Here is a 14,551-nt window from a genome sequence, read left to right on the forward strand (position 1 = left end):
TACAGACTCAGCAAAAATATGTGAATGGCTCCATTAACAAAGTGACGGAGTTAACGACCACTTCCCGTGGACGGCTGGTTACCCGAGTTTTGCAGGGAACTCGATGCTGTATCATGGAATGTCCTATTGAGAATGGACAGACTGAAGCACCGAGGGAGAGTATGAACATTTTGCCGCATGTTTCCGTGCTTATGAGAGATAAGGAAGCACTTATTTTTCACAGGTTCTTTATGTTATTCTAATAACCATTTAAGAGCAGAAAAAGGAAATATTGCAAAACTCTAGTTTTGTGTCATCCCAGTTGATGAAAGAGCCCTCCATGAAAACTGAAGCTATATAGATTTTTTATTGTGCTGGTGAAAAAAAGACAGCAAATTGTGTACTTAGAATTGTGATTACACAAGCTAACAACAAATGCCAGGGAAATCAGTGCTCATAGAAAGTAAACTCCCAAGAAGGAGGCAGGACAGTTTACAAAGGGATAGGGAGGTTTGTAGGAGAAGAATAGTTTTTTCCTCTGCCCTTGTAAAAGATGGATGGTTTTTGTCTTACTTTGTGTTTTCTCGTTATAAAGTACATGAATTTGTATCCCTTCCCTCAGGTTTTTGTTTGTTTCTTACATTGGCTTTTCTCTTTCTTAAGTTCTTCCTGGCATACTATATATGTAATTTATAAAAATATTCTATTTTAGTATGTTGGTAGTTAATGTTTTGGAGAAAAAGAAGGGGACTGTTCTAAGCCTTTAGAAAACTTTTGTGGTATTCTTTAGTTGACAATGAGCTGTTTCTTTACCTGCTTAAAGCAGAGGAATATGACAAAGGGGCCCTTTATCACATGATGACTAATTTTAGTTCTAGCAGGAGGCTATCTGTAGGTTAACAGGTTACAGTGTGGATTTCATTTACTCTTCTGATATCCCTTGATATAAAAGCTATATTGTTAGACAGTCACAGAATTTTAGAGCCAGAAGGGACCTGACAGGGTACCTTGTACAATTGCTTCTTTGCACCAGAATGATTATATATAAAATTAATGCTTCTCAAATGTGGTTTTCTGTTGATACTCAAGTCATGGTGTCAGAGAATAAAATGAATTCCTAAAACAAGCGTCACCTTGGGGTAGAAAGACAGCCTGTATAGAAAGGTCATCAAAAGCTTCTTGGCTTCCTTCTTGCTTCCTGTAACCCCCCACAGATATCTCCTCCTTTTTGTAGGAGAAAGCCAAGCATGAATTTCTGCTCAAAATACTTCCTCCTATCTCCTCCCATTTCCAAATATTTCTTCAAAAATTAAAGGGAGAACTGAGACCTTACAGTAGCCTGGGAGACCCACCCTGGGAATTGTGTCTCTCTCCTCCTTTCTTGTTACAAAAGATTTGTCTGCTTGATTCTTCTCTTTTTTTTTTATTGTGAATAATTTGTAAAGTATTTGTTCTAAATTGAAGTATAATTGATTTACAACTTTTCAGGTATACAGAAAAGTGATTCAGTTATACATATACATATTTTTCTCAGATTCTTTTCCATTGTAGATTATTATAATATGTTGAATACAGTTCTCTGTGGTATATATTAGGTCCTTGTTGGTTATGTATTTTATATATAAAAGTGTATATTTGTTAATTCCAACTCCTAATTTATCTCTCCCTTACTCTTTATCCCTTAATCATAAGTTTGTTTTCTGTGTCTGTGAGTCTTTTTCTGTTTTGTAAATAATTTCATTTATAGCATTTATTTTTAGATGTTTCTGCATTGAGGAAGCAGGCCTAGTCTTTCTTCTTTGTGCACCTCTGTGGTTTATAGACAAATTGTTTTCTGCTCATTTGACAAACACATCTGTGAGACACTGTAGTAAAGTTTAGGGCCATGAAGCTAAGCAGGGCAGTAGCCCTGCCTTCATATAGTTCAGAATCTGAAAGGAATGACCTCAGCATGGAGGAATTTAGGGGGGAAAAAGACAGACACCATGTGCAGAGACTCGGGGGCATCAAACGGAGGTGTGACACACGTGGAACTGAAAGGTTAATGTGTGACCCAGGTGTCCGTAGGGGCCGGATCAAAGTGCCTTGAGTGGCATCCTAAAGTTTTTGAAGTTTCTTTCTCTTATGTATTGCAAATACATGTAAAATTTTAGCAGGGAAGAAGCTTAAGCAGTTTTAGGTTTTAAAGAGATTACCTTGGTAGTAAAGAGGAATATGTATTAGGAAGATGTGAGATCGGTTCATTTTTCAAGACCCTGTTCCTGAGGTCACCTCCCTCTGATATATTTTATGACATGTCCTTGCCTATCCGTCATAGGAAGAACCAATTATTTCCTCTTGATATACACTCACTTATAGCTCCTATCCTGGAGCGGGGCATGGCAACCCACTCTAGTGTTCTTGCCTGGAGAATCCCCATGGACAGAGGAGCCTGGCGGGCTACAAAGAGTCAGACACGACTGAGCAGCTGAGCACAGCACAGCACATAGCTCTTTGTCATAGTGTGCATTTAAAAAAAAATTGTGCATTTCTGTCTTAGCAACCTCTGAACTTCTAGAATGTGTAGAGTGTATAATCTTCTTTTTGAAACAATATTTTAAGGGTCAATAATGAAAATTAAATGGAAATTTAATACATATTATGGAGAACTCATTATGTTCCAAACATTAGTAACTGGAATACAGAAGGTACTCCATAAACCTTATTGATTCTCATTTAATTGATGCTTACGTGAATGACCTTCAAAAATATCTTTCACAGTTGAGATGATCCAAGCACATCAGATAACTGAGTTCATCCCCTTCCACCTCTGCCCTCTGCATGCCGTCCCCCCCCTAAGAAAGTTAGTACTCAGTAACAAACATTTAATGGGTCATTATTTATTTATCTTGTATATTTAACAAACATTTTATTGGACTTCCACCAGATTATCAGTAGAACACTAGAATTTCCTTTGTTTAGCAATGAAAATCCAAGCTAAATATATTTAAAGCTGGCCTCTTTCTGAAGCATTAGTGTATGGACATCAGTGAGAGTAATGATTATTTACAATTTCAGTTAGAAAAAATGTGTAGGGATTTTAAGGACTTTGAAATTTCGGAAGAAGGTTGTGAATATATTGGTAAATAATGGGGGAGGAGGGAGATTAGGGGAATGTAAAGTTCCCAGAAATCTTTAATTGAGTGAAATGTCATTTGGCTTTGCCTGATTATGAGATTGCTTCATAACCACTCAAGAGGCAGGGTGTCTTAATGGGTGGCCCATGTAGAGAACTTATGTTTTAATAGTTGCCACGTAACTTTGGACAAGTCATTTAGATCACTTAAGTATCCCAGGATTTTCCACAAAGTTGAGTCACTAGAGAAACTTGGTTACTTCTTAGGTGAGGTTTAGATAGTAGAAGAACATGAAAGATTGGCTGCTTTTTAAAAAGGAGTGGATACGAGGATTGAAGGAAAGTTTGTAAGTGTCATGTGTAGATGAGAACCTTTCTTAGTCCTGAAATCTTCAATTTGGGGGAAGAGAAATTGATTGTTTAAAAAGCATTAATTTAGAAATGGCTTCATTAACTGTTATTTTTCCTAGAAGAAATATATTGTGTTTAATTCACACTTTTAAGACACCAAGATTGAGTAGTAGGAGTTTTATATGTAATACAAAATATATTTCAGTCCTACGTTCTGTCAAGTCGGAAAGAGACAAAGAAGTGTAAAAGATACAGATTGAGATCAAGGAAGAGAAAACAGTGTGAAAGGAGAGATAGGGCTGGTTTGAGTCTGCTGCCTTCAAGAGCCCTTTCCCCCTCTTTTTCTTCGCGGCATCAGTGTCTCAAGACTCAGTGTGCTGGTCAGTTCACAGTCCCCATTCTGACCACCCTCCTTCTTCAGAGACTTCAGTCTTCCAGAAGGTAATTTTCACTCCTGACTTTTGAGCATGACAGCTCCCTGAGAGCCTCGAAATGGCAGCAGTGCCTTCCTCCCTTTTCGGGAGAGTGGAACCAAGGTATTTACAGAGAAATTCAAGAGGCACACACTTGCCCATCTTCAGTTAACTCAACACAGACAATTTTAGATGCTTACACTGGGATGGACAGACTTAGTCATATCCCTTTTCTCCCTTTCTTCCTGAAAGTCCATTAAAAATATTAGTCATTTTTTGAATGTGTCCTTTTTATGTTTAATAATATCTTTTACATAATTAATTGTGTAAGAGGTATCTGACCAGTACTTAATGCTTACATTATAAAAGCTTTGCAGTGATTCTGTAAATTACGTAGTAGTGTAGTTAAAGATGAAGACCCTAAGAGTTAAGTGATAAGATCACACTGCTACTGAGGGACAGAGCTGGGATTCACTATAATACGTGAAGTGTGGGTACACACACATTCGCACACACAACTTGAACAAATGGTGGAAGCAGTTAAAGAAAACCTTTGGGTATAGAGTAATTTGACCTAGGTGGTGGATTGGAAGGGTTTTAGATGTGGTCTGAGTAATTCTTTCTCTGAAGTTAACCACAATAACAGTTCATTTGTGGTTTCTCTGCCAACTGCAACTCCCTGGTTACTTCCTTTTCCAGCAGTTGGAATTAAGTGACCACCGATATGAGGTGACATAAGAGTTAAGAATAGATTAGAGTTAGAATTTACTGTTGGAGAAGTAAGTGTTCTCCTGATCACTCCTTGAGGGGGCCTCTTCTGGGTTTTGGGGATCCCACTTATGCTATTTTACTTCATGAGAAGGCACAGACATTGGACTATGAGGGAAAAACCTGTCATTGTGTGTCGGTAAATGCCAGATTATTTTAGAAAGTGGCATTGTTAAAAGCCAAGTATATGATTCAAATTTAGGGTCTCCTTCAGCTTTCCCTCAAATGTTTGTGGTTTTTTTTTTTTTTTTTTTAAGAAATTTCATTTTTTTTTTTTTTCAGTTGAAGAAGCTGTTGTCTACAGTTGTTGCAAATGGGGGAAAAGGGTAATTTGCAGCAGAGAGTTTTCCAAATGGGCTATTGTGGTAACAGGGTGTGTCATTGTTCTAACGGAATACTTTCTTAGGAATGGAAGAGACCTTAATTCTTTACTGGTCCAAACTTCAGCAACAAGATGTTGGGAAAGAATTTTGTGTTCTGTTCTGAAACTGGTTTAACTAAACCTGCTGAGGCTCACCGGGAGCATACAGCTCCTGTGCCCTGCAGATGGACAGCCTTAATCTGCCTCCTGTTGTGTTGTCATGAAGATGGCATTAACCTCCTTGAGGGATGAAGACCTAGACTTTCATAAATGTGAAGAGTTCTACTCTATGAAGTAGACTTCCATAAATGTGAAGTAGCTTTATTAAACATGAAACATGGGGAGGCCCTGGTCAATGGGTACACCATGTAAGTAGAAACTTCTCAAAATGTTAGAGTCACTTGAGAATTTAAGCTGGAATGTGGTATCAATTCTGAGGGACATTTGTCAGAGGAACTCGAGGCAGAAATAGCTGAGGGCTATACCAAAATCGTGTAATTTATCTTTTTTTTTTTTTTTAATGTAGCTATCATACTCCATGCCTGGAAAGTAGCCAATATTGTGCCATCTTTTATGGGCAGAGAGAAAGAGAAAGATTGATCTCCTAAGTTAGAAGTCACTGAGTCTTGCCTCAAAACCAGAAAAACTAATAGAATTCATGGGAGATGAGACAAACCTTTTGAAGAGAATCTTATTCTCTTTGACTGTCTGGAGTCGACTCTAGCCAGAACTCAGACTGCAGGAGTTGTCCTTAACTGGTTTCTTTTCCATTTGGGAAAATTAGAAATAAATTGGAGGATAATGTGGGAATCATTAAATATATTTACTAAGATTTTATAAAAAGTGTTCTAGGGCAGAAAAAAAAAGGGGGGGAGGGAGAAGAAAAAGAAAAAAGGTAAGGATATGGGAAGAAGGGAAACAGTTCTAATTTCAGCATTAAATCTAGTTAGCAGGCATGAGGCAAAGGGCAGAAACAAATAACTAAGTTTTATACAAAAGGAAGTCAAAAGGGTGTCCTTGCATTTAATAGTAGAAGCAGCAATTGCAGTATGTTAATAACTTCAATGGAAGAGCAGAGTAGCCCTGCTGAAAAACACCAGCATGTTTCTGCTTAAATTAGACTGGATCCCTGTCTTAGGTGTAATGGCCAGGTTTGGGGAAAGAGACTTTTGTCTGTGGCCACCTGTCACATTTCTTGAAATTCACTATCAAGTTCAAAATTGCCTTTCCTAGGCAAGCAAAGAAAGCTTGCTGAATCTGAGCCATCCAGCCCAGTGCATTCACAGCCGTGAACAGCACATTGAGGAAGACACAAAAGAAGTAGACAGAATCTCTGCCTCTGCTTAGGAGCATGCAATTTAGTTAGGGAGACAAAACTAAACACTAGAACCAATAAAAGAAGATTACAAAGCAACTTACAAGTAAGTGTATAATAATATGGCACAAATGACACAGATAAATGCAGAGGGGACATAGAGGAAAGAGGAGTGAGCCAAACACAACAGTGTCAGATTAGTTAGGGAGGCATGTTTCCTAACAGTACTGTAGCTTCTATGTCCCTTTCTGTATCATTGATGAGGAATAACGTGGGATAGGAAATTCAGATGTTCTGCATTGATCTCTTTCTCCTTATCTGCCAAGTCTGTCTGTCTATCACAGATGGAAATTAAATTGATCCAACAATTTACTTTCCACAAAGCCATGTTGGTTTCTACCTAGTAATTTATGCTTTTCTTGGTGTTTGCAAATCGATTGCTATTATGGGATGCAGTCAAATCTGGGCCTGGATCCAGTAGGTTGGGGGATTATTGGAGTGGATATGTATGTATGCACGTGAAATCCTGGAAAAATGGACTCTAGTTTCTGTGTATTTTTACTCATTGGATAAAAACACTTTCAGGTTTTTAAAAAAAGCATGTTTAACTGCACTCAAATTGCATTTTTAGGGAATGTGTCTGATTTGTTTCATATTGCTCCTGACAGGCCCAGCCTTCAAGTCACCTTCAGTGGCATTGTCGCCAGACCGTTTGTTTTAAAAAAAGCCTTTCCCTACCCCATGAATATTATAGATCTCTACATTTTTTTTCTCTCGACAAAGAAATATATATATATATATATATACACACACACGTATCTACAGATGTTCATGTAGTTTAATAAATAAAATATTGCTGCTGAAAGGCTTAGGAAAGTATGCTTTATTTAAACACTTGACTTCATTGTTCTACCTTAAAAAAATTTTTTAAGTCCTTCTGAGGATTGTGAAATTCTTTCAAAACAAATTAAAAAGAAAACATTTTCTGTGATTTCTTTACAGATTCTGGACAATCAGGAAGTCCAAGCCACAATGATCCTGCCAAGAATCCTCCAGGTAAATATGTGTTCCAGGACGTTTGCAATCTGACATTGTTGGAGAACAAAGGTACCACTGTATAGATAAACACCCCTTAATTGGTCAGCTGCCTGTTTGGTTCTGGAGGGCAGGTATGATCAGGACAAGATGTGATTCTATTCAGACCCTTCACAGTGGCTAATGCCTCCACATTGGCGTCATCAGTATGTACCTAATCACTAATGTTTTACTTTTTGTTGGTGTTTCTTTGAAAATGAATATGCATGCATTTTATAGTTGTGTATCCTTCAGGTGCTAAAAGGCATTGCTGTTTGAAAAGCCAAAAAGCCTTCTTTCTTTTAAAATGCACAAGAAAAAGTAAAAATTTTCACACTCATTATAATTTATCAAATCTCATTACTTTAAAAGGTGGGCTCTGGTGGTAGTTGATTATGTCTTCATGAGGAATTTTTGCAAATGAGTTTTTATTCCATAAGGTTCTTAATAGAATTCTCAGAATCAGGAAATAATGAAAATCAGGCTTTTCCTTTCATGTAATGTATGCCCAATACTCTCTTGGTTTTCAGAAGTTGTTTCGGATCTAAAAATGACTTTTATAAGAAATCATACTGTCTTTATGATTTTATTTTTCCTAAGTTTGAAGACATAGAATTTTGATGTTGATTTAAGAGTAGTATCTTTTCTCATGAAGTAAAAACTAGTGCAAAGAAGAATTTCTAAAATTGTAATCTTATAAGATTTTTAATTGTACCTCTGACTTTAGTAAAAGAATGCTCTAAGAATAACGTAACGAAAACAAAAGCAAAAAAGAAAAAAAAATTCAAATCAATCACATATACCCTCCACGTCCCAAAAGGATCTCATGTGTCTTTTCATTGAAAATAAACCCCAGATTTATAAAAGGTAATGATAAAAGTTTTCACAGGTCGACCTACTTTTATGTCCTTAATTTCTTGATCTTCCTATAATAATACTTGGCTAATCTGAAATTGAAATACCGGAAAAATCCTCAAAACTACAAGAAAATATGTCAGAACAGTCTTGCTTTAAAATGATATTAGAAAGATATAGCAGGTAAATACGTAAGCAAAGATGCAAAGTCAATACATATTTTCTTCCTGAAAGACTGAAGGCAGGATTCTTCCTTGCCTACATTTTGTTCATTTTTATCTTAGGAAAAATTTTTTCACCAACATATTAACTTCTTCTATATTGTACATGATCATATTATATGACAAAAGTAGTATATCCTTCAAAGATAAAAAATCTCTAGTTATAGATTAAAATGTATACTAAGTTGATTTTTCTTTACTTTCATCAAAATCACTTAATATGACTACAAATTGATGACAAAACATTCAAAAACTGAAAGAATTTAAATGTAATTTCCAGTTAAATTGATTATTTTATTTTTTTGTGTGGATGAAACCACAAAGGTGAATCATTTAGAATATAATACATTTTGTTAGAAATTTTCTAAAGTTGAGAAAACTTATCAGCTTGCAGTGTCTTCAACTTTACTAAAATTTCTTCTCTTTAGTTGACTAACATTTTCTCTGTGTAGCATGATAACCAAAAGTGAATTGTATCCAAACATTTTTTAAAAGCTTCGTTACTCATTTTCCAAAGAACTGGGAAGGAGGGAAACCTTTACTAGAAAAAGAGTTGATAAGTATTGTAAGTCAGACTAAACAAAGGATATGTTCTTTGCATTTGAATGACAGCTTGGTTTGAAATTAATAAAGCTGTTATTGTTTGAAATGCATTTCTGAACATGTACAGAGAGAATCATGCTCACTTAAAAATGTTCTGTGCTTGAGCTGAATGAATAATCTCAGAATAGTTATGCAATGACAGAATTTGATTTTTCAGTATTTGTTGAGAAGCTTGCTTAAATTTTTCCTTTGCTACAGTCAATGTAGCAGTTATTAATGTATCTATTTCCATAGAATGTGACTAACAGAAACAATCAAGATGAAACATCTCTATTTTTTTTCCTATTAAATTTTCCTTAGAAATCAGCCTTTTGAGAACTATGTCTTAAGACTGGAATGTTGTATACTATGATTAGTTGAATACTGTGTACATGTAAATTGTACATTGGTTACCAGTTTTTTCAGAGATAGAATATAATAAAACATATAAAATATCAAAATTAAATGGAATAAAATGAGAATTTTCTTTGATGATTGAAAAGCACTTCGTCATTTTAACTTGCTTTGTGTATCATTATATTTTGTCTAATAGTAGAGATTATGAAGGAATTCTGTTTGATAAAAGTAAGAATTTGTTCTGTAATACCTTGAAATAAATCAAGCCGCTAGGAATATTAAATAGTTTCTAATTGGAAATGTGAAAAAATCATAACTTATTAAGATTTTTGTTTTGCAATCAATAGGGATAAATTATTCTTATTATTCTAAGCTCTTTTCATAAATATAAGCCTGTTTGGTATTTTTAGAGCATAATTTATCTCTAGGAGCCTCTGTTCAACTGCTTTCTGGCTTTGGCTGAAGTGTGAAATCTCCAAAGTTCAAATTTAGTATAAGAAGAAGGGTCCATATCTTTACGGACAAATTCAATTTACTACCATATGCAATGAAACAGTCATATCGCTTTGCTGTTTGTATTGTTGTAGCAAAGAGAAGGTAAACTTTTGAAAAAGATTGCCTTGAGTGGGAACACTGTCTTGTCACTGCTAGTTTTCCACTGGGAGATGAGCAACCTCTGGACATTGCCACCTTCTTCTTCTGTGTTTATTGCATAACAACTTGGGAAGAGACAAACATTCAAGATCTTTTCAAGGCAAAGTCTCTTTGAAATCTGTTTCCCTCTGTTGACATGAAGGTGGAGATCACATCCAATCCTCCTATAAGTACAGGTGCATGGGTCTCCCACAAATGCGGCATCCCTCTGGCTTGGATTTTCTCCAGCATCAGACATGACTGTCTGACATAGAGACAGTTCCTTGCTGATTCAGAAGAACTTCCGAAACGTGACCTTGAAGCTCGTCATACTGTAGTATGGAGTCTATAGATAGGCTTTTAGTTTTTTAAACTAAAACTAGTGTTTAGCGTTGCCTTCTTGAGATTTGTATTTAGTAAGCAAACTAGTCACAGGTATTTGAACAAAAGCTATACATTTTGGGGGAGGAAGAATATTTGATACTTACTATTTTTAAATGCATTTAAATAGTTTTTTTATCAAGAAAAAATAGAGATGTTTTATCTTTCTGTTTCTTTTTAAATAATAAAATAATATTTTTTATTATTTAAAAGTACAAATAATGTATTTTTTAACATTATTTATGTCAAATAATTTGTCACCTTATATCCTTTCTGGAAAAAAATGGAACTAAAGAAATACTTGAATAAGTTAAATAGTCTTAGTAGTATTTCCTTATACTCTTACTATTTTGTGATTTAATGTTTTGTGTTTATTCTTTGTTACATAGTGGGGATGGGCACCATAATCTTTTCTGGGATAAGGTGCCCCAAAAGTCTGACTTCATCCAAGGACATGACAGGATCATTTTGGTTAAGAAACAGTAGACTACTTCATTTTTTGTATGATTCACATTTTTCTTATTTATTTTGGGGTCAAAAGTTATATGTTTATATCTAGATGCTTCTTTTTGAACAGTAAATTAATTCCTTCTAAGCAATAGAACTGCAAGAGTCCTGTCTCAACTATAGCAAACAACTGTTGTGGACCAAAAGAGAATAAACCATTAATTAAGGAACTTAGACACAGACCTAATTTATTTTGAATGATTAAAACCTCCACTTTCACTTTTAGAAGGTGTGTGATTGGATTATACTCTTTTGCAATGAACTTTGATATGCTATATTATTTTGTGTCTCTATATTCCTTGGGCTATGAACTTTTCGAGTTCCCAATCTCAGTCTGTTGCCCAGTCCTGGGGTAGTTGCTTTCCAAGAAAAACAAGACCATCTAAAAGTTGAACTTTGCCCCTCAGTCAGCTAGAAGTGGATGCCTCATTTTGGAGTTCAGGAAGAGTATAGGTTTGTGGGGAGTTGTCTCTTGGAAATATAACAAGGAAACATTGAATCCTAGGACACTTTTTGCAAATTCTATACTGAGAGCTTATGAAGCATTCTAAGTATCACTAACCAGAGCTTTCTTACCTAGAATGACATGGACTTATCCTACTTTTCTTTTTTGCAAAATTTGTCAGATGCTTGTATTGTTTTGTGAGGTGCTTTTGTGTGTAGTTTGGCAAAACCTCTGGCAACTATTAAGATCATATATTGGGTAAATGTCAAATAGTTTGTCACTTTGTATCCTTTCTGGAATAAAAATGGAACTAAATAAATAATTGAATAAGTTAAATAAAGTGTATCTATTAACTAGCAATATGCTTATCTTTCATTTAAGACATTATTTTATGTTTATATAAATACCATCTTTGAGAGATCATACAGTATTTGCCTTTCTTCTAACATATTTCATTTTAGCATAACGCCCTCAAGTCCATCCATGTTGTCCCAAATGGCAGGATTTTGTTCTTTTTATGGCTGAATGATATGCTATTCTATATGTGTACCACATACATATCGCAATTTCTTTATTCATTTACCCATCAGTGGACACGTAGGTTGTTTTTGTATCTTGGCTACTGTAAATAATGCTGCAGTGAACATGGGAGTGTGTATTTTTTGAATTTGTGTTTTCATTTTCTCAGACATAGAATCAGTGGATCATATCATAGTTCTATTTATAATTTTTTAAGTGATTTCCATTCTCTTTTCCTTAGGGGCTGCCCCAATTTACATTCCCACCCTTTTCTCCATAGCCTCTCCAATACTTGTCTTCTGTTTTTGATAATAGCCATTCTAACAAGGTCAAGGTGATATCTCATTGTGGTTTTGATTTGCATTTCCTTGGTGACTAATGATATAGAGCATATTTTTAGGTATCTGTGTATATCTCCTTTGGAAAACATCTATTTAGGATTTTTGCCCACTTTTAAATCAGCTTCTTTGATTCTTTTGCTATTGAGTTGCATGATGTCTTTATATATTTTGGATATTATACCCTTATCTGATATATTATTTATAAATAGTTTCCCCATTCAGTAGGTTGCTTTTCATTCTGTTGATGGTTTCCTTTGTTTTGCAGAGCTTTTTAGTTTGGTGTCATCCCACTTGTTTATTCTTCTTTTGTTGTTGCTCTTGGTGTCAGATTTTAAAATCATTACCAGGGCCAACATCAAGGAGATTACTGTGTTTATTCTATAAGTCTTATGGTTTCAGGTTTTACATTCAGAACATTAATCCATTGACTTAGTTTTTAAGTACAATCAGATAGTGGTCTAGTTTCATTCTTTAGCATCTGGCTGTCCAAATTTTCCAGTACTATTTATTAAAGAGACTGTCCTTTACCCATTGTATATTCTTGGCTCATCTGTTAAAAATTCAGTTCTGTTCAGTTCAGTAGCTCAGTCCTGTCCGACTCTTTGTGACCCCATGGACTGCAGGATGCCAGGCCTCTCTGTCCATCATGAGCTCCCAGAATTTGCTCAAACTCATGTCCATTGAGTCGGTGATGCCATCTAACCATCTCATCCTCTTTCATCCCCTTCTCCCGCCTTCAATCTTTACGAGCATTAGAGTCTTTTCAGATGAGTCCGTTCTTTGCATCAGGTGGCCAAAGTATTGGAGTTTGAGCTTCAGCATCAGTCCTTCCAATGAATATTCAAGACTTATTTCCTTTAGGATTGACTGGTTTGATCTCCTTTAGTCCAAGACTCTCAAGAGTCTTTTCCAACACCACAGTTCAAAAGCATCAATTCTTCAGTGCTCAGCTTTCTTTATGGTCCAAATCTCACATCCATACGTGACTACTGGAGAAACCATAGCTTTGACTAGATGGCCCTTTGTTGGCAAAGTAATGTCTCTGCTTTTTAATATGCTGTCTAGGTTGGTCATAACTTTTCTTCCAAGAAGCAAACATCTTTTAATTTCATGGCTGCAGTCACTATCTGCAGTGATTTTGGAGCCCCCCCAAAATAAAATCTGTCACTGTTTCCATTGCTTCCCCATCTATTTGCTATGAAGTGATGGGACCAGATGCTTACTCCTTGGAAGGAAAATAATGACCAACCTAGATAGCATATTGAAAAGCAGAGATATTACTTTGCCAACAAAGGTCTGTCTAGTCAAGGCTATGGTTTTCCCAGAAGTCATGTGTGGATGTGAGAGTTGGACTGTGAAGAAAGCTGAGTGCCGAAGAATTGATGCTTTTGAACTTTGGTGTCAGAGAAGACTCTTGAGAGACCGTTGGACTGCAAGGGGGTCCAACCAGTCCATTCTAAAGGAGATCAGTTCTGGGTGTTCATTGGAAGGACTGATGCTGAAGCTGAAACTCCAATACTTTGGCCACCTCATGCGAGAGTTGACTCATTGGAAAAGACCCTGATGATGGGAGGGATTGGGGGCAGGAGGAGAAGGGGATGACAGATGATAAGATGGCTGGATGGCATCACCAACTCGATGGAAATGAGTTAGAGTAAACTCTGGGAGTTGGTGATGGACAGGGAGGCCTGGCTTGCAGTGAATCATGTGGTCGCAAGGAGTCAGACATGACTGAGCAACTGAACTGAACTGAACTGATGGGACCGAATGCCATGATCTTACGGCTTTCTGAATGTTGAATATTAATCCAATTTTTTAACTCTCTTTCACTTTCGTCAAGAGGCTCTATAGTTCTTATCTTTCTGCCATAAGGGTGGTGTCATCTGCTTATCTGAGATTATTGATATTTCTCCCGGCAATCTTGATTCCAACTTGTGCTTCATCCAGCCCAGCATTTCTTATGATGTACTCTGCATATAAGTTAAATAAGCAGGGTGACAATATACAGCCTTGATGTACTCCTTTCCCTATTTGGAACCGGTCCTTTGTTCCATGTCCAGTTCTAACTGTTGCTTCCTGATCTGCATACAGATTTCTCAGGAGGCAAGTCAGGTGGTCCAGTATTCCCATCTCTTTCAGAATTTTCCACAGTTTGTTGTGATCCACACAATCAAAGGCTTTGGCATAGTCAATAAAGCAGAAGTAGCTATTTTTCTGGATCTCTCTCGCATTTTCGATGATCCAATGGATGTTGGCAGTTTAAACTCTGGTTCTACTGCCTTTCCTAAATCCAGCTTGAACATCTGGAAGTTCTCAGTTCATGTACTCTTGAAG

General features: G+C 36.2%; 1 protein-coding gene across 20 annotated transcripts in view; it reads left to right on the forward strand.

The window, feature by feature from the left end:
* NFIB (nuclear factor I B) overlaps positions 1-14,551 on the forward strand; it is a 517,914-nt gene that overhangs the window by 364,471 nt on the left and 138,892 nt on the right. For all 20 annotated transcript variants that reach the window (XM_055578048.1, XM_055578043.1, XM_055578042.1 and 17 more), the window contains one exon: positions 7,305-7,358. In XM_055578048.1, coding sequence (XP_055434023.1) covers positions 7,305-7,358 — 54 coding nt within the window. The remainder of the gene's footprint in view (positions 1-7,304; positions 7,359-14,551) is intronic.

Source organism: Bubalus kerabau, chromosome 4, assembly GCF_029407905.1.
Source record: "Bubalus kerabau isolate K-KA32 ecotype Philippines breed swamp buffalo chromosome 4, PCC_UOA_SB_1v2, whole genome shotgun sequence".
Lineage (NCBI taxonomy): Eukaryota > Metazoa > Chordata > Mammalia > Artiodactyla > Bovidae > Bubalus > Bubalus kerabau.